We start from the raw sequence: 23,443 nt of genomic DNA on the forward strand, positions 1-23,443 counted from the left end.
TCCTGTCATGCTGCCTTCCCCAGAGCAGGACTCTGAGTGACCTGGGTGTCCCTGACCTTGAGCCAGGCTAAGGGCAGCAGGCTGTAACCCCCACAGCATGGTGTTCTCTTTTCCTAGTGATGGGAGGCACGTACAAGGGTTCCAGAAGGGCTTTGGGAATCTCTGCCGCTCCCTCACAGGGTGCAAGCCAGCGGACACTCAACAAGACAGACAGCAGTGGGCTCAGGGAGCGGGTCAGGGCAGCGGTACCTCCGGCGTGGGGCGGCGGCCCACACAGCAGCACCATCCCCTGGCCCTGGCGGACTGACACGGTGCTTCTGGTCCTGGTGCTGAAGCTCTCCAGGTCTGTGGGGAGAAGGAAAGGAAAGTTTGAACTCAGAAGTGCTGAGGTCAGCAGAGAGCACCAGCGTGTCGCTCCCTCCCCTCGCGTGGGAGGCATCCAGCCACACAGTCCACTGCGTGGACTAGTCACCAGCCCCTCCCCAGGGTGACAATGAAATCAAACGTGTGGCTCATCTCTGATCCGTTTCGGTAGCTCTGTAGTGGTTACCACATGGAAAAGAACATACAAACATTCACAACCTTCCAGAAAATTCCCTGAGACGCTGCAGCTGCAGGTGGACCGCCTGAGGCCTAACAATGGTCAAGTGATCTTCCCAAGGTGTCCTGAGGTGAAGGGTCAGGCTCAGGAGGTGCACCCAGCTTTCTGAGCCTTGCATCTCAAGCCACTGTACCTCGGGCAGTGGTCTTAGCTTCCCCCCGGAGTCCTGGAATTGGGTGTCACTCCCACATCTCGTGACTGCTCCATGGACAAATACGTGCATGGAATGATTTCTCCCTGGACATTTTTAAATATCTGGCAGGCGCTGTGTATGAGTTTTCATTCCTTTGAGAAAATCAGGTCTGACCAGTGAGATAAGACATTTATAAAAGCACAGAGCTTAGTCCGAGTGTGGACGCCGGACGTTGCCGGCACAAACGGAGTTTATGCAAGCAGCATCTCTGATAAAGTTGCAGACACATTACTGTTTGAGAAAAAAACTTTTCTTCTGTCCTCCCAAATGCAGCCCTCTCAGTAAGCAGTTTTTTCAGAGTTCATTTCTCTGCTGTCTAAAACACCTGATTTAATGGACTCACACTGAGCTTGGAGGTAACTGTAACCTGCATCTGACTCCGCCCACCAGAGCCAGCAACTGGCCCCCATGTCCACTCTGGCCTCTCCAGGGTGTGCTGTGTGACATCATCGCGTGGGACCCTCAGCTCGCCTGGTGCTTGCTTCCTGGACTGCACAGTACATGCGCAGTTGATGCCAAGGGCAGGGGGCGGGGAGCAGCACAGACAGGACAGGCACACAGTGGGGTGCTTCCACTCCTGGGCCTGGTGTACAGACGCACCCAGACACACCCAGGGCATCCGAATTATCTTGCCTACCAGCATCCTGCTGAAATGGGAACCACTGAATACACACAGTATTGCTTTCAGCACTTAACATAGTGTGGAAGTTCACGTGACTGCCCTGCGACTGCCAGCTCAGACTGCTGAGGACACAGGGGAAGCAGGGCTGACAGGCGTCACCCACTCCATGACAGCAAGCCAAAGGCCGCCAGGGGCCAGACGTGTGGAGGGCACATGAAGGACACACGCTCAGCACCAGGAAGCACAGGCTGTGAGCTTTGCTGCAGTAATTCACCGGGCATCTGAGGACATGATTGGTGTTTCTTCTCTAAGGACATGGTCGGGGATGTCATCAAAGGGGATTAAATCTTCCCATGAAAGTAGCATTTCCAACCACCACCTCCAAACGTGACACCGAATTGTCTTTTTGGCGCAGGTTGAGTCACACAGATGCAGGATCCCATTTCCAAAAGTCTAACGAAAAATCAAGTGCTACCAGATCAACTGTTCTGTGGGCAACGCCGACCCTGGTTTCCCCTTGCTGGGCTTCCAGCCGCGGAGCCCGGCTTCTTCCTGTCTGGTTCCTGGACTCGTGCACTCGACAGGATTAGGGCTGCGGTGGCCCATCCCACGATCCTGACATTTGAGAAGATATTGAGCAATATCTCTTATAAGCAGCTGAAATGGTTTCCATGTGGCAGATCCTCCCAGCATGGTGAGCGGAAAGATGAGGTCTAAATTGGAAACAAATCCCAGCCACTATTGGTGGAGCTGATCCCAGACAAGTCTTGCTTTTAGAGTAAATAAAAAAAAATGTGATTTATTTTGAAACAATCCATGCACAGATTTGAGTGCAATAACCTAGATGTAGATGAGGCAGGGCGCCCCGTGGTTGAGGCCAGTGCTCAATAGGTGCTGTGCTGTCCTCTGGGGGACGTCATAGCGCAGGGGCAAGCCACACCCAGCCGGGCTACTCACAAGGATCTGGGACAGCAAACCCAGCCCAGAACCAGCGGTAGATGCCAAGGAAAGCATATGGGACCATGCACGTGTTTTGGGACAGAGGACATGTCCCCAAAGTCTGCTCAGACACAGCTACCCCGAATCTCACTGTTGGCACAGCGACCACTCTCCCAGCCGAGGCACTGAGTGTGGCTGGGTGTTCTATGACTGGTGCACTCCTGACGGCCTTTCCACCAGCGCTATTTCCTTGTGTATTTACTGGCAATGCCTCTCAATGCCAAGGTACTGATCAGCAGTGGCCAATAAGAGACGGTCAGAACACAACACCAAATGCTCTGTCAGCAGGACCAAGACAATGGTGCCACCCATCTGAGAAATGTATTGACATTACATCAAGTGTCAAATGCTTGGCTTACACAACCTCCTTGAATTCCAACAGACTTTGAATCCCCCATTTTTAAGGAATTAAGGCTATCCTCGCATGGGCAGGGTGTGGCCAGAACCAGTGTACCCACTCGGGTCTAATTCCACTGTGTGGTGCCACGCAGCTCCAGACTCCAAGCTTCCCGGGATGCAGAGAACTAGGTGGAAAATTGCATTGCAACAGCATATTTGACACCTGGGAGACCAAAAGAGTTGGTCTGAATGGATTACACACTCAGAAAATATCCAAGAAACAGTCACAGTTCAATGCCCAAAGTGAGGGGTTGGTACAGTGGTCCCTTCCCTTTGTGGCACAGCACTTGAGGCGGGGGTTTTAAATGCAGGTGCGAAGGATGAAGATGAGGAAGTGGAAGTGGTCAGAGGCGACTCGACCCAGCAGCAGGTCAGGGCGGGACAAGCCCGTGGGCGGTGCTCCCGTTAGCTGCTGAGTGTGCGACAGCAATGTGCCATGAGGAGTTAGTACCCATGCCCCACAGTTTCTTGGGACAGCTTGCTCTTCCAGCTCCGCTAATGGCTCATTATTACGGGACGTGCAGACCTTTGTAAATAAAGCTGATTTTTTTCCAGCAGAATTTTACACAATCATCCCCACCATCAGACGCTAAGGAAGGCTCAGTTTTGCGGTAGGTGTCATGTGTTTCTACGGAAAGAAGTGTCCTTTATTCTGGGGCTGTCACACCTGCACTCCATTTAAACATCAGCCTGGAATAAATGCAGGAGGGCTTGCACGTGTTAGCTCACTGACCTGGTGAAAGCTGAACTGGAATGTAAAAGCTCTCCAGGATTCCATGAGATGCATATTATATAAAAAAAGCTACACATGATTTTATTATTTTTTTGCACCAATTCAAACTTATCTTTTAATTCCATCTCTTTCCATTGATGTTCCGAAGTGCCTTGGTTGGCTCTAGTATTCAGCGAGCACGGAGGAAGTGGTTCAGCAGTTAAAGCTATACCAGGTGGTCAATAATAAAAAGCTTTATATAGGAAGGCATTTGGAATCCAGACCACAGGTAAGTCAGACAGGAACGGGGAGCGTCTGGGTAGCCCTGGCCGGGGAAACTATCAAATGCTCACAGCCACGGAAACCGCAGTTGATAATGGATGCCTGGATGCAGTCTAGAGAAAATAACAACAGGAGGGTTTAAGGTATTGTTCTTGAGAAGTAATAACAGCAAATAAGGAATAGTAATTCATTTAGGCCATTGTTCAGGGCCAGGCCGCGGCGCAGGCACAGGAAGAGCAGAGGCGCTCACAGGATAAGACCACCCAGAGGAGGGTATAAAAAGTTGGTTTTAAAACGGCCAGGCAAGGTCAATAAGATAATAAAAGCAATTGCAGCATGATAAAAGGTCCACAGGGAGTAGAGGGAAAAGGAGTAAGAAGAAACAGAACACCGACTCGCTGCACAGAAAAACAGCAACTCACGTTTGCCGAACTTGGATAACACTCGGTTCTATTCATTCGCGCTCGGTAGCCTCAACACGAGGTTGTCAACACTGGCTCCCTGTGTTATCTCAATCAATATGGAAATCGATAGCGACTTGGAAAATGATCAAGCCATACACTGGTTATGAAGATGATTTCCATGATGGTGATTGCACTATTTATAAAGAGACAGTTCTTTGGAGAGCAGCTCTGCCAAGCCACTGTCACTGAGTGCATTCAAAGCCGAGTCTCACCACGGGGACACACTTTCGTGTGCGTGCACTAGTGGATCTCGGCACCTTTCAGCGTGCAAAGCTGACAGATCTCAACTCGTGTGGAACACAGCTGCACTTCCCATCGTCTTCACACTCGGGAAGAAGCAAGACTCTTGGTGAGTGTGGCATGGCCGAATTCCCCCATGCCAGATTTCCCAACAGGAGGCTTGCCATGGAGCCTGAGGTCGGGAGAGCTTGAGTCTGCGCCTGGGCATGCTCGTGGGCTGCAGGACATGGATGAGGCCCTCCAGGCCCTCCACCTCAATGCCCTGCTCTCTGATGCCAGCACAATTATCCCCAATGCACAGGGCTTTGGAAGGGTGAACGGAGCCTGGGAAGCTCTCAAGCTCCCTCCTAGTCCAGAGTTGGGACCCAATGAATGCTCGCACGCCCTTACTGCCTCGGGCCAGCACAGAAAACGGCTTCCCAGGGAAAAGCTGAGAGCACAAACTTTCCCAAAGATCAAACATGACTGGAGTGGCCAGTCAACCCTCCAACAGCAAAAAATGTCCATTAAACATCGAATAACCCTCTCCTCAAGTCAAGTCAAACGGCACTGGGCAAGCCAGACATTGACTCAGGTTGCAAGGGCCACGGTTTTTCTGTGCCCAAGAGTTAAGACACATGATCCTAGGGTCACATACAGTTTTCTGCATGAAAGCATCTTTCTAAGACACACCGAGAGCCTTTGCTGCTTTTACGTGCAAAATATCATTTTCATTAAACAAATGAGCAGCAGCTGGGCTTCCTTAAAAAGATCTGCTATTTTAAGCAGAAATAACAAATTATTACCATATTAACTGATCATATCTATTTATCTTCAAGCGTAGTTTTAGAAAGAATATTAATATATGCAGTGGGTGTGGATGGCACGAAGGTGTGAAGAGAACCGCTCCCCTGCTGGCAAGGCCGTGAGGCGCTTCCTCTGCAAGGCGGGGCCTGGTGGATGTCTCTCCAACCACCTTGAGGCAGTCTCGCCCCCTTTGCATGGACACCTGACCACCCCGCTTGGAATTCTGTAATCTATCAAGGCATTGCTGTTTGCCCCTGTGAAAACCAACATGAGCTTGGGAGTGATGTTGCTGATAAGGTCTTGGCGAGTGGGCCTTTAACAATTCATACTGTCTCAGCCGCCCCCTTTGACCATATGCCTGGAAGAGCACAAGAATGTTTGCACCGACATTGTAAAGCATGCTTTTAGACTGATCTGGGGCGTCACGCCCATGGCCGTGGTGGGAATCTATGTTAAAGGTTTTCGTCTGTGATCTTCAGGTTTTTCCTTCTGCAATGCATTGTCTCCTTTACTGATAAAGTAATGAGGAAGCTAGTAGGAATGTATTACTGATTGATAAATGCCATCTATTGAGAACGTCCTGAATGGAGCATGTCCTGCTTTAAGGTGAGACTGACGGCGTTATCCTAGGAAACACCCACTTGACCATGGCGTAAATGCTTTCCTGTCCATTACGATCCTGAAACACAGCCGTCCACCTTTTCTCTATCTCTTCTAAAACGCCGACTCCACACACCCTTCCTGAGCTCCAAACTCGGCAAACAGAAGCAGAAACTCACACATATTTACCTACATTACAATTAGGAAATATTGAGAGATGTACATGACAGTGCCTTGATGCCGTTAATTTCATTGTTTTCAGTTTGATCATCCAATAGGTAGCAAAAGCTTTAAGATGTATTTATTTTTCAAAAATTTTTATTGGAAAATCAGATATACAGAGAGGAGAGTCAGAGAGAAAGATATTCCGTCTGCTGATTCACTTCCCAAGTGGCCACAATGCCCAGAGCTGTGCTTATTCGAAGCCAGGAGCCAGGAGTCTCTTCTGGGTCTCCCACATGGGTGCAGGGTCCCAAGACCTTGGGCCATCCTCGACTGCTTTCCCAGGCCACAAGCAGGGAGCTGAATGGGAAGCAGGGCTGCTGGGATTAGAACCGGCACCCATATGGGATCCCGGCATGTGCGAGGGGAGGACTTTAGCCACTAGGCTACCGTGCTGGGCCCAACAAAGCCCGTTTTTAGAGATAAATCAGCAGCCAAGGTCGCAGACCATGAAGAGCTGGGATGAGCATACACGGTCCAGGAGCCCAGGAGCCCAGGAGCCCAGGACCAGGAGCCCAGGAGCCCAGGAGCCCAGGAGCCATCCACCCTCGCCCATAGAGAAATGCAAGCTGCGATGCACTGAAATGGAGACATAGTTAGCACATAATACTGGCCTGGTGCCGGGCCCACAGGGGTCACCATAGATGGCCAGCCAGTTAAGGACCTTCAGTGCTCCATCTCCTGTGGGTTTTCTGCAGCTGGTAAGCTGAGGGTCATTAGAGCTTTGACATAGAAGCAGGAACCTGCAGTTCGAATTGTATCTTGGCAGGTTTGTCTTCTCCCTGCTGACAATCAAAATCAACAAGGAATGATTCATCATATCATCTGAGCAAGAGGTGACCCTGAAGGCAGCTCAGATGCCTGTCACAGTTAACTTGGGTGGAGAGCCCCTGAGAAACACGTGGAGTAAGGCCTGGTTAGGAGGCTACCAGGAAATACATGGGGACATCAGGCCTCAGGTAAGGACCAAAGCCAAGAGACCATACCTCTGTCAACCACAGGTCATGACCAAAGCCAAGAGACCACAGCTCTATCAACCACAGCTCCATCAACCACAGGTGATGACCAAAGCCAAGAGACCACAGCTCTGTCAACCACAGGTCATGACCAAAGCCAAGAGACCATAGCTCCATCAAGCCACAGGTCAGGACCAAAGCCAAGACCACAGCTCCGCGAGCCACAGGTCAGGACCAAAGCCGAGACCACAGCCTCGTGAGCCACAGGTCAGGACCAAAGCCGAGACCACAGCTCCGTGAGCCACAGGTCAGGACCAAAGCCGAGACCACAGCTCCGTGAGCCACAGGTCAGGACCAAAGCCGAGACCACAGCTCCGTGAGCCACAGGTCAGGACCAAAGCCGAGACCACAGCTCCGTGAGCCACAGGTCAGGACCAAAGCCGAGACCACAGCTCCGCCGACCACAGGTCAGGACCAAAGCCGAGACCACAGCTCCGCTGACCACAGGTCAGGACCAAAGCCGAGACCACAGCCTTGTGAGCCACAGGTCAGGACCAAAGCCGAGACCACAGCTCCGCCGACCACAGGTCAGGACCAAAGCCGAGACCACAGCTCCGCCGACCACAGGTCAGGACCAAAGCCGAGACCGCAGCTCGCTGACCACAGGACGGGCCTGCAGACCTGCTGCACAGGAGGAGCTTCATGTCATTGCTTTCAGATTATTCAATTATTTGAAAGGCAGAGAGAGAAAAACAGGGAGTTCCTACTGCTGATTCACTCCCCAAACGCATGCAGCAACCAAGGGCTAAGGCAGGCCACAGACGGGGGCCAGTGACTCAAGCCAGGGCTCCCTTGGGGGTGGAAAAAACCCAGCCACTTGCCATAGCACCTGACGTCTCCAAGGGCCTGAGTCAGGAGTCCAGCCCAGTGATGCTGGCGTGGCTAAACTCCCACTGGATCACTTACTCTCAGCTAACCCTTCAGATACATACGTCTGGGTAAGGCACACTGTATGGAATATTCCAGTGCTTAATATTCAGCACAGGTGGCTGTGGCTATGCTGCCCGAGGAAACAGTGATGGCTTCTGACTTTTCACTAGCAGCGGACACTGGGTAGATTCCTGTGGGGTTAAACGTCCCCTACACTCTACAAAGGAAAGTCACCATTTCCCCAAACAGCTGCGGAAGAAGCTGCTCGCTGCAGCACTCAGACACCCACGTGTGGAGGAGGCCATTGCTCTCTGTGGTTCTGAACTCATAACATGGGGAGTGCAGGCTCTTAGAAAGGCCAGCCAGGCCGAGTCGTGGACAGGTGTCCTCACAGCACGGTTTTGAGGAAGAGGTGGTTTCCGTCATCATTGGTTCTTCAAGGGCCCTTTCCTGAGAACACATTTCCTTGGCTATGGTGGTAGAATGAGACACATGGTGGCTAAGAATTCCTAGCGGTCCAGAGAAACGCCCTGCCTACAAAGGAAAGCCCCAGATGAGCAGCAGCTGTTATTTATGCTGGATGAAAGCTGCCCGGGCAGATTCAACCATATATTTTTATCTCATTTAATTACAGTTTTGAAAATCAAGCCGTCATCAAACACACACACGGTCCCCATGTTGATTCCTCACTGTTCAGAGCCTGCTGCGGGGCTGCATCCCCATTGCAGTGTTTCCGAACAGGAGTTGGCAGCATGGCAAACCTGTCGGTTGCAGCAATGCCCACGCCACAGCCTTGCTCTCCGGAACACTTGCAGAAGATGGACAGGGATTCTCTTTCAGGGCCAGTAATCCACCTGCTAGGACCCCGACCACAATCCCAGCCTGCTGGACTGCAGGCGCCGGCTTCCGTGTCGCAATGACACAACACAAGCCTGTTCCCAAGAGGGGAAAAGAAACGACTCAATTGTAAGCTGGTGTCTTCAGGGTGACTCCAAACAGGTCAGGGAGGGCAACAGGACAGGGCGACAGGAGAGGGCAACAGGAGAGGGCGACGGGACAGGGCAACAGGACAGGGCAACAGGAGAGTGCGCAAGCTTTTAAGGAGGGAATGCTCCTTGACACCTTCCACTCCCTCTGCAGCCTGGGGGACACGCCCCCCAGCAAGGGCACACGGGGCACTGAGGGCATCTCTGCGGCCTGGGGGACACGCCCCCCAGCAAGGGCACACGGGGCACTGAGGGCATCTCTGCAGCCTGGGGGACACGCCCCCCAGCAAGGGCACACGGGGCACTGAAGTCACCTGCAACCCAAGGTTGTGCTGCATACTAGTGATTACATTAGACACTTAGAAGATACGTGGGCCACACTGGACACACATAAACAAGTATCTTCACCATAAAACCACACGCCGACCAAATTAGCAACAAACTTCCAAGTAAGGACCAGCATGAGAGGAACAATTGACTCCTGAGGGAAAGCAGTCACCACCATGCGGCTGCCACGGCCGTGGCCCTCATGCCAGCCGGTGGGCTGCCAAGACCACAACCTCATGCCAGCCCACAACATGGTGCTGCTTCCCGCTCAGACGCTCCACAGTGTGGGAGAACTTCGTGTCCGGCGTGTTCAAGAGTGAAATCTCCAGGAAGAGCACACCCCCCAAGCATGGCCCTAGGCAGGCAGCCACGACGGCACCTGCACACGAAGCCAGTGGCTCCAGCACTGTGGTCGTTCTGTGCACACCAGCAACACCCTGCAAGCCCACGGGCACCAGGCAGAGGGATGGGCACCGTGAATATTCAGCGCCTTCCGCACAGGTGATGCACTTGACCCCTTCAGGTCATGCTCCTGCAGAGTGACCTCTCCGAAGAATAGTGTAGCGAAGGCCAGCTCCAGCCGAGTGCACAGCTCAAGAAGGGTGTGTGGGGGGACGAAAAGGGACGTGGACACTGTTACCTGGTGCCCTCTTGTAACAGCTCAAGAAGCTGTCCTTTTTATTTACTCAGACACATCATAAGCCTCTGCAAACACATTTGGTTGTTCTATTTTTAACTTCAGGATTAAGCGGCCATGCAGATGTTTGGTTGTTTTATTTTTTACTTCACGCTCAACCAGGTGCTCTTAAAGATAATTCTGTAGGGCCCGGAGCAGTGGCCTAGCTGCTGAAGTCCTCACCTTGCATGCACCCAGATCCCATATGGGTGTCGGTTCTATGCTTCTCATCCAGCTCCCTGCTTGTGGCCTGGGACAGCAGTCGAGGACGGCCCAAAGCCTTGGGACCCGGCACCCGCGTGGGAGACCCGGAATAGGCTCCTGGCTTCAGATTGGCTCAGCTGCGCCCATTGCGGTCACTTGGAGGGTAAAAAAATGGAAGGAATATCTTCCTTTCTGTCTCCTCCTTTCTATAAATCTGACTTTATAATAAAATTAAAAAAAAATTTTAAAAAGATAATTCTGTAAGCATAATCATTTTCTTCAAAGCAAGCCATTGTTCATTCTTCAGTGGTAGCCACTAGGTGACAGCCAGGACTCCAAGGCCAAGGCACACACAATTTCCTACTCCATTTCTATTTCCACAACTTGTCCATCATTTAACAGGAAAAATACAAGGGAAAAACATAAAGATCCAAGACAAATTTTCAAATATTAAATCCCCCTACAACTACAGACTCTACAACCACATAAACAATCAAATGATTAAAAGTATATCTCTATAATATTAATAAAACATCTTTTAATTTCTTTAGCCAAAAATTATAGAAGTGGCTAAAACAGATACATTTTCCATGCTCCAGAGAAATTGCAAAGCCAGGCTAACCTTTAAGGTCACAAAAACTGTATTTATTCCATAGCAGTTCCAGCTCATATTCTCATCACTTTCATATTTCAGGCTACTTATCAAGCCATTTCCCAGAAGGCATGTTACCCGTCTGGGCCAGAATCCGGGGTAATGGGTAGGCACACAATAAGGTGTCCAGATAAGGCATGGGCTTAACTGTACTCCTGTGTGCAGTTAAAGGCCCACGCAGCAAGACATGATCAGCAACATCAGCCCAGGCTCACATCACTTGCAGAAGTTGTCTGTGTCCCAGGGAGAGTCTTGGGACGTGGTCATGAAGGGAGAAGGTGAATGCTCTGGTGCAGCCCACCCCGAGTGCGGCCAGGAGAGGACCTGAGAGCAGAGGTGAAGCAGGGCAGGATGCTGGGGAACACAAAGAACAGATACGGCACAGCCCCACAGCTCCATCTCGGGGACCCGGCAAGTCGCGGCAAGAGACCCTGCAGCGAAGGCTCAAGGAGGCAGGTTGAGGCAGGTTTGGTCAGGGGAGACAGGAAAAGGGGTCTGAGATGCACAAAGCCAAGACAGCACTTGGGCTGGCACTGCAAGAATGAGGGAGAGATGCTGGGAGTCGGAGGCAAGGAGGTGCCAGGGCCAGTGTGCGTTGGCAGGTGGGGAGAGCTGGCAACCAAAGGGTGCCATGAGGACCCCTGCAGCATGCAGGGGGTTCATTCACTGCGAATGAACATGGAAGCCCAGCAAGGTGCCCGGGCCACACGGCCTGGCATAGGGTGTTGTGGTCACTCCACACCGTTCTGTTTGGCCAGGATGACCGGGCATGCCTGGCAGAGTGGTGAGAAACTTCAGAAGCAAAGTTAAATGCAGAGAGAAGACTGGTCTGCGAAGGGACGGAGTGTTTCCAGAGTGCAAACACACAGTGGCAAGAGCTTCAGCAGGGCTAAACAAAGTGCTGCAGGATGGCCAGGCACAAGGCAAACTGCATGTCCTGCAGGGAAAACAGTAACAAACATGGGAGACAAACAGAATTTTGTGGGGAAAAAAGAGACAATATCCGTGTAAGGCACACAACCACCAGGACCAAGAGGCCCTAAAAGCACGCCAGGAGGTCCCCAGACGCCTGAGGGTCTAAGAACACGCCAGGCAGCCAGCCGGCCCCCGAGGGTCTGCCCAGACCCTGGGCAGGTCCCAGTGCAGACTCTCAACCCAATGGAATCTGAACTTGTTTTCTGCAGATGAATCTCTTTGCTAGGAGAACGCTTGCAAAGTGTTGCGTGGTCAAGTTGTGAAAGGCTGAAAACCGCACGGCCGCTCAGAGACGCATTTCACACTGCATGGACACCTTCTTCAGCAAAGGGACTCTCACGTGACTTTTCCTGTCACTGTAGACTGTGGAGCTGCTGCTGGCTTTCAGACACAGCTCGGGGAGCACCCAAAGGCTCCCCCAGGAAGTGCAGTGTGGAGCCAGAGTGAGGAGTTCGGCAGCCAGTGAACCATGAGGAATGGGGTGAGGTCAGCGCGACAATGTTGGCAGCAAAGCACTAGACTAGGATGGCACCAAGCACTCTCCCCTAAGAAAGCTTCCAGAAACACAGGATCGTGGAAGACCCAGTAATTAGCGTTTCTCCTGCTACGTCTCAAAGCGAGAAGCTGAAGCACAATATGGACTGGTAATAGGGATTCGTCTTTATTCAGATCCGTGGAGCCAGCCTAAATTAGATTTCATTGAATTAATGTGGCAGTGAGAAAACTTGGGGGTATATTTAGCCTGTGTATTAACTATGGCTTTTATTTTTAGAATCCAGCTTTTCATTTTCATTTTTTTCCCTCAGAGAAATAAGATGACATTATAAACCATATGATAGAATTAAAAGGGAGATTGAAAAGTGGATTAAATCAACTGGTATTTTTAGACTTGCGGATGCCAAAAAAATTCTACCTGCTTGACTTTTAGAAACCTGAGTCCGTGTGAGCGGTTCTGATGAAGGCTTCAACTTTTTACATTATTTTGGCTTTTAGGGAACCTTCAGGAACAATCCTTGGAGCGATCTCTCCCAAGAATCGCATTTTCTTAAGAACTGCAATGAAGGAAGGGAACAGCTTCATTTTGCTCAATGATGATGGAGCTTGTTCCAGTCCTCATTTTTTTTGGCTCAGAGCAAACATGTAACCTAATCGAGATGCACCTGGATTTAATTTGAAAGGAGAAAGCAAAGCGTAGCGGCTCTCGGGCCTTCTGTGTTGTGAAAGGAGATACGGGGAGAACACCGCTTTGCCCCTCCCTCCAACCATCCCAGATTCGCGCAGGAAAACAAGACAGAATACAAATTTCACATAATGTGGACTATATTTTCACACTGATCACACATGCCCTTTCCAAATGTAAGACAATTTTTAATCAAAAGAAGGCCACTTCAGGGCCAGTGTTGTGGTCCAGCGAGTTAAGCAGCTGCTTGCTAGCCCAACATCGTATATCAGGACACAGGTTCAATTCCTGCCCCTAGGAGCCAAGGATGGCAGCCCAAGTACCCTGGCACCAGATGGGATTCCTGGCTCCTGGATTTGGTCTGGCCCTGCTGTGGCCATGACCACTGGTTATTAAGAGGGTTAACCAGAATCAATCAATCAATCTCTCTCTCTCTCTCTCTCTCTCTCTCTCTCTCTCTCTCTCTCTCTCAGTGGATGGAAGATCCCCATTTCTGTGGCTCTGCATCTCCCTGTCACTGTGCCTTTCAAATCAGTGAAATCTTTAAACATTATACTCACTTGCCACTCTAAAAACGCTGCTACAAGCACAATGGGACATTTGTCACCTATTCAGCACCAGAGCTGGCCCGGAGTTCCCGCCCCAAAGGAGACAGCACAGGGGCTGTTCTGCAGAGGGGAGTGTCTCTGCACAGAAAAGGGGGTGGCCCCACGTGGGCTTGGGCACTGCTGGCCGCTTTTGTGGGATATGGGACACCAGCAACGGCATCAAAGACCCGGCTGGCCAGCAACCTCTGAGTGCCAGGCCGTTCTGTGGACCCAGGCTGGGGAGGACATGAGCCGGGGGTCAGGCACCCCAGGCTGCAGAGGACATGCGCCAGGGGTCAGGCACCCCAGGCTGGGGAGGACATGCGCCGGGGGTTGGGCACCCCAGGGCATGGGGAGTACATTCGCTGGGGCTCGGGCACCCCAGGGTGTGGGGGTACCTTCACTGGGGGTCAGGTACCCCAGGCTGAGGAGTACCTTCACTGGGTGTTGGGCATCTGAGGGTATGGGAAGTACCTTCACTGGGGCTCGGGCACCCCAGGGTGTGGGGGCACCTTCACTGGGGCTTGGGCATCCCAGGGTATGGGGGTACCTTCACTGGGGGTCAGGCACCCCAGGGTGTGGGGGTACCATCACTGGGGGTCAGGCACCCCAGGGTGGGGGGCACCTTCATTGGGGCTCGGGCACCCCAGGGTGGGGGTACCTTCATTGGGGGTCCATGAGGGCCCAGGGATCGTGGGGGCCTGCACCTGCTTTGATGTGTTCCTTGGAATTGAGCATCAGTCCACAGGTCAGGAGAACTCCCGGCACTGATAGCACTGCAGAACGTTCCCAGAGTGTTCAACTCAAGTTCCGCTTTCCACACATGTTTTGAAATGGCTTGTAATTAAACTACTTGGGACAAATACCTGCAGTCAAATTAATGAAGAGGTGAATAAACAGGAAGATAGCTGAAAGACGCAGCTGGCTCGTGACACACCGCATTTCCGCAGGCTCTGGACTTCACTGAGACCACCATCACCGAGCAGAGCCCCATGCTGCGCCCCTTGCACCTCTGACCAGGCAACTCGCACCAGCCATTGCAAGTGGCATTCACAGAGCCACAGCAAAGGGTCCCCTCCCCTTGCCAGCACTCCAACTGCCCATAATACTTCTCTGCATACCTGCTGCAGAGTAACTTGCCATTCTGTAATAATCACTTTTGCCAAATAACATCTGAGCTGGCTTTCCAGGGTCCCTGAGGGAACCAGAGGAACTGGTTTCAGCCGACCCTGTAACAAGTGCTTGCACAGATCAGCTCAGACTGACCTAGGAACTATGTTAGGGTTCACGGTCATGAACTATGTTAGGGTTCACGGTCATGAGCTATGTTAGGGTTCACGGTCACGTCAGGTGACTGCAGTCACCTTTGGACGCACACGGTGTGTAGAGCAAAAAATGCCAAGACACTCCGGCCCCGGCCTCGTTGTGAGGAGTCCTGTTGGCGTGGGCACACGAACGGTGACCAAGACAGGAAGTGCTTTCCCTCCTCTCATTACTTTCCCATATTGCAAAGGATGATGGGAAGGCACCTGGTCGCCACAGACGAGGTCAACAGAAGGCGTAGCTCCGCGGGAGCTGACATCAGTCCTTCTTGCGAGACGCAAAAACAGCGCCCTGAAACACCTGCAGCAACCGTCACCAACAACCGCAAGGCAGAACCACGAGCTCCTGAGGCCTCGACTCTGGGCAAACCTTTCCCTTCTGCATTCATGAAGCATTAATGCCTCAACTCCAGGGAATGGCAAAATCCTGACTCCTACTATAGCTGGGAAAAAGTCAAGCACTTATGGACAAAAGCCAGAAATGGAGACACACTACTGGTTTGAGCGAGGTCAAGTGCCCGGATCCTGCAAGCTAACAGCTGTGGGAGTCGTGCTGAGCAGCTGAGTGCCGGCTTTCTTGCGGTTCTACAGCAAGGAGCAGCAGCCTGATGGGAACCCAGGGAAAGGAGGATCTCCACCCACGGCGAGACGCGGGTGGACAGCACTGCACGCAGGCGAGTGACCTTCACTGCGTTTCGCTGGAAGAATGTGGCGCTCAGTCGCTCCTCTACATGCCCCATGAAAACACTGACTGTCCTGGGGCTGCTGCCCATGTCGGGTCACCTGTCGTCGGACAGCTAAGCACCGCTCTGCAGACCTTTGTTTGCACAGAGTAGCATCTCTGAACATATATGTTGAAAACACACACAGGTACGCCTTGTTACTAATTTGTGGGATTATATATTATCACAGACACTTTGTAAAGGCTTATTTTTATTGGAAAGTCAGATATACAGAGAGGAAGAGAGATGGGGAGGAAGATTTTCCATCTGATGATTCACTCTCCAAGTGGCCACAATGACTGGAGCTGCACTGATCCAAAGCCAGGAGCCCAGAGCCTCTTCAGGGTCTCCCACATGGGTGCAGGGTCCCTCAGCTGCTTTCCCAGGCCACAAGGAGGGAGCTGGATGGGAAGCAGGACTGCTGGGATAAGAACCGACATCCATATGGGATTGTGGCATGTGCAAGGTGAGGACTTGAACCACTAGGCTACGGCACCAGGCCCTATCACTAACATTTAAAACTAGGAGACTAAATAAGGATTTCCACTGCCTCTGTCTCTCTCTCTCTAACTCACACACACACACACACGCTGGAAAGATACAGATATTGTAAGAAAATCTCACTCAGTATTAGGAGTGTTGGGAAGGGAACTGGCTGTGACAGGTGTCTGTCAGCCAGAAAGGGTCCACAAGGATTCTCCCTGAAGGATTATCACACTTGGAACACCAACATTGCCAAAATTCAGGTGCACCTGTTAATTCAATGGGCTTCCCAGCATACCTGCTTAGGAAGCTCCCAGTCAGAATTAGCACACATTCAGTTGCAACCCAAAAGCTGTCTGGATTAGTCAGTTTTAGACACTGCTGAAACACCTCATTATAAACTAAAAACACTTTTAATATTCAAGCAGATTAATGTTATTCCTGTTACACTAAGAGGATTGTAGGTTTTGCTACGGCTGGTCTGTGAACCAGATTATGTATAAACACTGGCACCCAAGTTGTGTGGTAGAAATTCCTGTCACTTGATTCAAGGAGTGTCTTGTGATAACACCTGGACAATGGGGTGGGGGGAGGCTGAAAGCAGCCCCCCCCCAGAGAAATGCAGATCTTTAGCCTGGGTGCCGGGAAAGGAACCTTGGGGACACTGTAAAGTGAGGCGGGGACATGATGTGGGCCACCTGCATCGGCTCCAAGTCCCTCGACAAGCACCTCCTTCTGCTGTTCGGTTTTTGAGAAAACAGAGTCTAGATTTTTTTTTTTTTACTTGAAATGGGGAACCAGTGGAAGGTCTTGCATCTGCCGGTTCACTCCCTGAATGACCACAGTGCCTGTGGCTGGGAGGGTAAGGCCTGGAACTGCACAGGGGTCTCCCCTGTTGGGGGCAGGGGTCCCTGAGCTTGGGCCATGCCAGGCACATCAGCAGGGCGCTGGATCAGACGTGAACCTGCATTCACGTGGGGTGTGGTGTTGCCTGTGATGGCTTATCCACTGTGCCACAGTGTTGGCTCCCGTGTGCATCTTCTCAGAGTGAGGCAGAGGGAGAAGCTATGTGAAGTATGGCAAGAGAGGCCGACCTGGGGTCTAGGGCAGCCCCCAGGCCTGGGCGACGAGGAGAAGTCTTCCTGGAGCTGTCAGAGAACCTACCCCATCTACGCCCAGGCCTTTCAGACGGCAGCACTGTGAGGGTCAGGCTCTAGCTTTCCCTGGCCTGCACCACGCCACTGAGCAAAGAGTAGCAATACTCCACCACCCTCTCCGTAATTCCTCACAAGGTTCCTGTGGGTTATGTGACAAAGCAATCTTAACTGCAGGGAGGTGGGGTGGTCCTTCTGTGGACACGCAGCTGGCGGGGACGAGCCCCTCGGTCCGCAGCTCTCCTCTCCAGCGGCTCTCGTCGGATGCTCGACCCTCAGGCTCGCAGAGAAGACAGTTTCGCATTGCTAACAGAATCCACCTCATTTTTTGTAAGCAACAGTAACAAAACCTGTGTGTGCAAAGCAGCAGTTCAGATGCTGGTTATAAGCAGCTACTTATCTACTCCAGGACGAAAGTCTGCATGAAAAAACAGGACCACTTTCCTGAAAAAGAAGCAAGTCAAGAAAATGTCAACTTAGAGGTGGGGAGAGATGAGGGGTCCCTGGTTCCACCTGGAACTGTCAGGCTAGCGGGAGTTAAGATGACGATCGATGGCAGACAGCCTGCACGGGGACCCCAGGGCTGGGTTAATCCTCAGCGGCAGCAGGTGGGTGTGAGGCATGGTGCAGGGGCAGGCTTGTCTGCCTCCCTGGGGAGTTGGCCGTCTCTCACAGTGAGCGGGCAGCACAGGTCTGGGTCCCCTGTAGGCTCGGGTCCGTGCAGGCCCTTCCTTCCCTGGTCTCGACCCACTCTCTCTGCATTCTGAGACGCTGTGGATCCCCACCCACGCAAAAACAGAAACAACCATCCTGCACGGCTGGGCCCCACTCTTGAAGTGGGCAACGGCCAATGCCACTGGAGGGGAGCCCCCCCTTCAATCCACTTGTCCCCAGCAATCTTCTGGTGCCAAAGGAGCTGGCCAGGCCAGAGCGGCTTGTCCAGAGATGGAGGTCTCCGGGTGCAGCTGTGACTGCACTGATGCCAGCTCCAGATGAATGACTTCATCCCACTTAATCTTGGTTCTTCTCATTTTTAAAATAGGTAATGATTTTTCTCCTACATAGAAAGTGAGATTATGCTTGTAAATCGCGTGTCCTGACATGTGGTAATTGCAAAGCACTGAATGGTGATCGCTGCTATTATTAGTATCATCATCATTATTAACCGCACCATCTCAAACCGCGAGCCACCTCACTGGAAAGCTCTGCCAAACACAAGCAAGCACTTCCCTAGCCAGACACAGCCAAGATCCAGGGTTGCATCACAAAACCGAAACTCTGCTCTCCCCTGCAAGCAATGGACACGAGTGTCTGCCTCTCACCCCCTTCCTGCCCTGCCCCACTCCCCCCTGTGTCTTCTGAGAAGGGAAGTTGCACCTGCTTGGCCAGCCAGGCCAAGGGCTGAGCCTTCTCAGTCAAGGCACCTTGGGAGCACCAGGGGTGTGCAGCACACGACTCCTCAGGCCACACAGGCCCCATCTGTGACCCTTGGGAAATAGCATCTCTTGGCTGTGGGCTGGTAGGCGGCAAGTGTGTGAAGAAGAACTGAGGGGCTTCCAGCCCAGAGCCCCAACCCCTCACTCTGCCCACCTCCATGTGGCCCAGCTGGACACACCCAGCCTCACTGCAGGCTGGGCACACCGAGGTTGTGGCACGGGCCTGCGCCTCACACCCCTCACTCTACCCATCTCCATGTGGCCCAGCTGGACACACCCAACCTCACTGCAGGCTGGGCACACCGAGGTCCTGGCACGGGTCTGAGCTCTGCCCACCTCCATGTGGCCCAGCTGGACACACCTAATCTCACTGCAGGCTGGGCACACCGAGGTCCTGGCACGGGTCTGAGCTCTGCCCACCTCCATGTGGCCCAGCTGGACACACCCAATCTCACTGCAGGCTGGGCACACCGAGGTCCTGGCACGGGTCTGAGCTCTGCCCACCTCCATGTGGCCCAGCTGGACACACCCAATCTCACTGCAGGCTGGGCACACTGAGGTCCTGGCACGGGTCTGAGCTCTAACCACCTCCATGTGGCCAGCTGGACACACTCAGCCTCACTGCAGGCTGGGCACACCGAGGTCCTGGCATGGGCCTGAGCCCCACTCCCCACACACCACAGACATGGATCCTTCTTAGTGTGCTACCATGACACCGCTGAGCTGCCCAACAATAGCAGCATACAAGTAATACTCCATCGGAGTGTTCCATCACGGCGGCCTCTCCAACCCTCTTTTCAGAGAGGAGCCTGCACTCACGTGTCCCCCTCAAATCCTGCTTCTTCGCACACCTTCCTGGCTCCCGTGGCAGTTCTTGGGTGTGCAGGCAGGGACCTGTACCGTGCTTCCCCACGGTGTGTAAGTGGCCCGCCAGCCTAAAGGATGGATCCGCGACTGGAGCCTGCCTGGACTTCTGCTGGGGACTTGATTCCAACTCTGGCTTCCTCTGAACACAAAGGTTCTTTTCCATAACTCACCCCCTCATTTATTTCTTCCTTCTCTCATTCCCAGTTTTGCAGGCCTTTGAAATGCTCCGTTTTTAGTAAACTGCCAACACTTCCTTCTTGCGCCCCACTTCTGGTCGACCCCAAGGGGGCCAGGGAGAAACACCATGTGGTAGCAAGCACAGGGCCGGGAGGAGAGTTGCAGCTGCCTGCCCAGGGAGCCAGCCAGGGAGGGACGTGCGGAGGCAGAAAGGTGACCACTCGCATCAGCCCCTCAGCCCTGGGCCTGCAGCCGGGTGCCTTGCCGCCTTCTGTGCCCTCAGGGGCAGAGCTGCATTCAGAGCCACTGCTGTCGCGCCAGGCCCCACATAGAGCATGGACCCTGAAGCTCTCTCTGGGACTGCTCCCTTCCTGTGAAGCGAACGGAGGCGAGGGCTAACTGTGAGCAAGACTGCATGACAGCATGCTGTTATACTGCGTAGGACTGCGGCAGCAGCACTGCGGTGTGTCTGATTTAGCCAGCTGGGTTACACTGCGCATCACTGCCCACCCCGGGAACACTGCTGAGCCAAGGAAGCTCCTCACAGGGGTTCAAGCCTCAGCAGGCAGTGAAGGTAGACTCAGAGCTTGGTCTTCTGTCTGCTGAGAGACAGAATGAGCTTGAAGATGTGGAATCTGACCCCACAGCCACACCCCAAGACTAGCAGCATCTCTGCTTCTCTGTGTCCTCTGGGAGGGGACAGGGTTCAGGCAACCCTCCAAGAAATAGCAGGACTGTCACGCAACAACTTGTGGGTAAAACCACACCTGACCCTCCCGGGCATCCCCAACTCACTCCTACACATTCTCAACAGCACTCCTCACAGTTCTCATCCACATAAAGATATCTGACTTTCTTCAAATACCTTCCTTTCAAGGTCAAACTGGAAGTGCATGTTATAATAAGTACCTATGATTCCAATTTCTGACAGTCTTTGCATGTGGGAGTGACAAGAAAAATAGGTCAAATAAAAACAAAGCAGCATTGGGATGAATGACGTCACTATTTCTGAGCTCACAGTGACCCCAGGTGCTTTCTGCCATGGACGCCGTCCTTGCTGGCCTCGGGGGCTTCACAGGGGCAGACCTGACCTGCGTCCACATGGGAAGCCAGAGGCAAAGGTTTGTTTTTTTTTCCTTGAGGACAGCCTACTGCTGGATCCAGGAAGACCTATTATTTTTCCCTCCTAAACAGGGTTATGGCTCTCGGAGAAAAGAAAGGAGACGGGTTTTGGTCATGACCCCCTTGTGTTCATCAGTGCAGGCAGCAGCGAGGGGCAGGGCTCATGCAGAGCCGCGGGCTGGCAGTGAGACACTTCGGATGCCCAGTCACTCCCTGGGCGTTTGTGGGCAGTCACTCCACGGGCAGGCTTTCCATAATATGCAATTCTCATTTACTTCTTTTTTTAAAGACTTATTTATTTTTTTATTTCAAAGTCAGATATATAGAGAGAGGGGAAGAGACAGAGAAGATCTTCTCAAATGATTTACTTCCCAAGTGGCTACAACGGCCAGAGATGAGCCAATCTGAAGCCAGGAACCAGGAGACTCCTCTGGTTCTCCCACGTGGGTGCAGGGTCCCAAGGCTTTGGGCCGTGCTCAACTGCTTTTCCAGGCCACAGGCAGGGAGCTGGATGGGAAGCGGGGTTGCCTGGGTTAGAACCAATGCCCATATAGGATCCCAGCATGTTTAAGACGAGGACTTCGGCTGCTAGGCCACCGCGCCGGGACCTCTGATTTGCTTTTTCAAGTTCCCGCATGCACCATGATAGCACAGAACTGGTTTCTGTAAACATTTAAGAGCTCTGGTTTCAGGTACCAGTTTGGCGAAACACAGCCCCGTGATGAAATTATCTCTCCTGATGGGCTCAGGGGCGTGTACACCCTCACCTGGTCAGCAGCGTCCACACCACCAGAGGCCAGAACAGGACAAAGGGCAGACAGGAATGGGACCCTACCCACTTGCTTCCCATCTTTTACCCTGGATAGGGTTATAGCTAACGTGGCTTGGACTGGAAATACAGCCCAGCTTCTCTGAGCCTTGCCAGAGATCACATGCCATTGTGCCTCCAAGCTGCTGGGATGCACATGAAATACCGGGTCTATCTGGAGAAGCGTGGCTAATGCAGCACTGCTGTGTAGTGTGGGGTGGACAAGAGATTTCCATTAAGAGTCGTGGACATGTCCACCTACACGACAGGATGGCAAAGAAGACAGCGGTTGGGGTGTTGAGGGCCCAGCAAGTCAGTCATGCGGGCAACCTAAGCAGGTTCTACCCAAGCTTAACCATCCAAGTGAAAAGGAGAGGACTTGGCCAACTGTCTAACCCTGCAGTCACACCAGCATGGAGATCACCAGCATGGAGTCACACCTTCAGGAGGAAGGGCCCAGAGCCCACCACCACGCCTTCCACAAGCCACGGCCTGAGCCCACACCCACCTGGTCAGGTGGGTCACAGGAATGAACCCTCTGTCCCCAGGGGGCAGTGAGGCTCCGTGGCAGCCACAGGTGGCAGGCAGAGCCAGCGGTTCAGCCCAGCGGCATCTGACATCAGCTGGGCTTTCTGCAGATGACCGCAGTGGTGAGTGACGTCCCCTGCCTATGGCGCTGCAGCTGACTGACCGCAGTGGTGAGTGACGTCCCCTGCCTATGGCGCTGCTATCTCCTCTGTCTCCACAGACAGTGCTGTCTCCCCCAGCTGCAGGCAGACATTTCGCTGAGTTGTCTTGGTTTCTGAGCATGATATCAGTATGACTCAGCCCGAAATGGGTTACTTCAACTGGGTCGCCCTATTCTATTACACAGGAAGGCTCTTGAAGTGGATCACCTCATTCAAACCCCTTCACTGGTCAGACCTGGACAAGGAAGGGCATGGGTTCAGTGCCTGATCTGGCCCATGTTTAAGGACCGGAGGCTACTGTCGGCCAGAAGCTCTGCTTGCTGTGGGTGACCCAGATGGCCTCCACTGTAACCCACTTTCCCTGTCTGGATTCACTTCCCAGTGCTGTCAGGAGTGGCTCCACAGCAGCAGAGGTCTTAGACATCGGTGCAAAGCCTTGCAAGCTGCAGGCTCGGGCAGAGCTGGGTCTGAGCTGCAGCTGGCTTGGCTGCTGCTCAACACTCATGGTTGCAAGCATTTCATTCCCCAGTCCCCTGAGACCCAGCGTTGGTCTCACAGCCATGCAGCAGGGCTGGCTTGAGTCTCAATGTCATTTCTACTGCTTCCTAACAGTAGAACTCTGGACAGCGCCCTTATCCCTCTGAAACTCAGTTTCCCTATCTGACAAGTGGGATTAAATGGTATTTTCCTGGTATAGGGCATTCGAGGTCAAACGTATGGGAAGTACTAACATAATGTTAGCAAGGGTGGGTGGTCAGTCCAGGAAATGAGGCATAACTTAACAACTGACCTCCTTGCCAAACCCCGAATGTTGAAGCAGCCCTCAGTTCCAGTCTCCCCAAACCATCCCTGAGCTCTCGAGCGCCACCTTTCCCATTCATACTAACTCCCCAGGGCCACACTGGGCCAGTGTGACAGCTCAGCACTTCTAGCACCAGAATCCCAAATGGGTGCTGGTTTGTATCCCGGTGACTCCACTTGCCATCCAGCTCCCTGCCTGTGACCTGGGAAAGCAGTAGGGGACGGCCTGAAGCCTTGAGGCCCTGCACCCGTGTGGGAGCCCCAGAGGA

The 23,443-nt window shown here is 52.8% G+C and overlaps 1 protein-coding gene across 3 annotated transcripts in view; it reads right to left on the reverse strand.

Annotated features, from left to right (window-relative positions):
- Positions 1-23,443, reverse strand: part of LOC101524153 (contactin-4) — a 421,066-nt gene that overhangs the window by 124,175 nt on the left and 273,448 nt on the right. For all 3 annotated transcript variants that reach the window (XM_004581271.2, XM_058678776.1, XM_058678775.1), the window contains exon 6: positions 250-345. In XM_004581271.2, the coding sequence (XP_004581328.2) occupies positions 250-345 (96 nt within the window). The remainder of the gene's footprint in view (positions 1-249; positions 346-23,443) is intronic.

Source organism: Ochotona princeps, chromosome 21 (assembly GCF_030435755.1).
Source record: "Ochotona princeps isolate mOchPri1 chromosome 21, mOchPri1.hap1, whole genome shotgun sequence".
NCBI classification, from domain to species: domain Eukaryota; kingdom Metazoa; phylum Chordata; class Mammalia; order Lagomorpha; family Ochotonidae; genus Ochotona; species Ochotona princeps.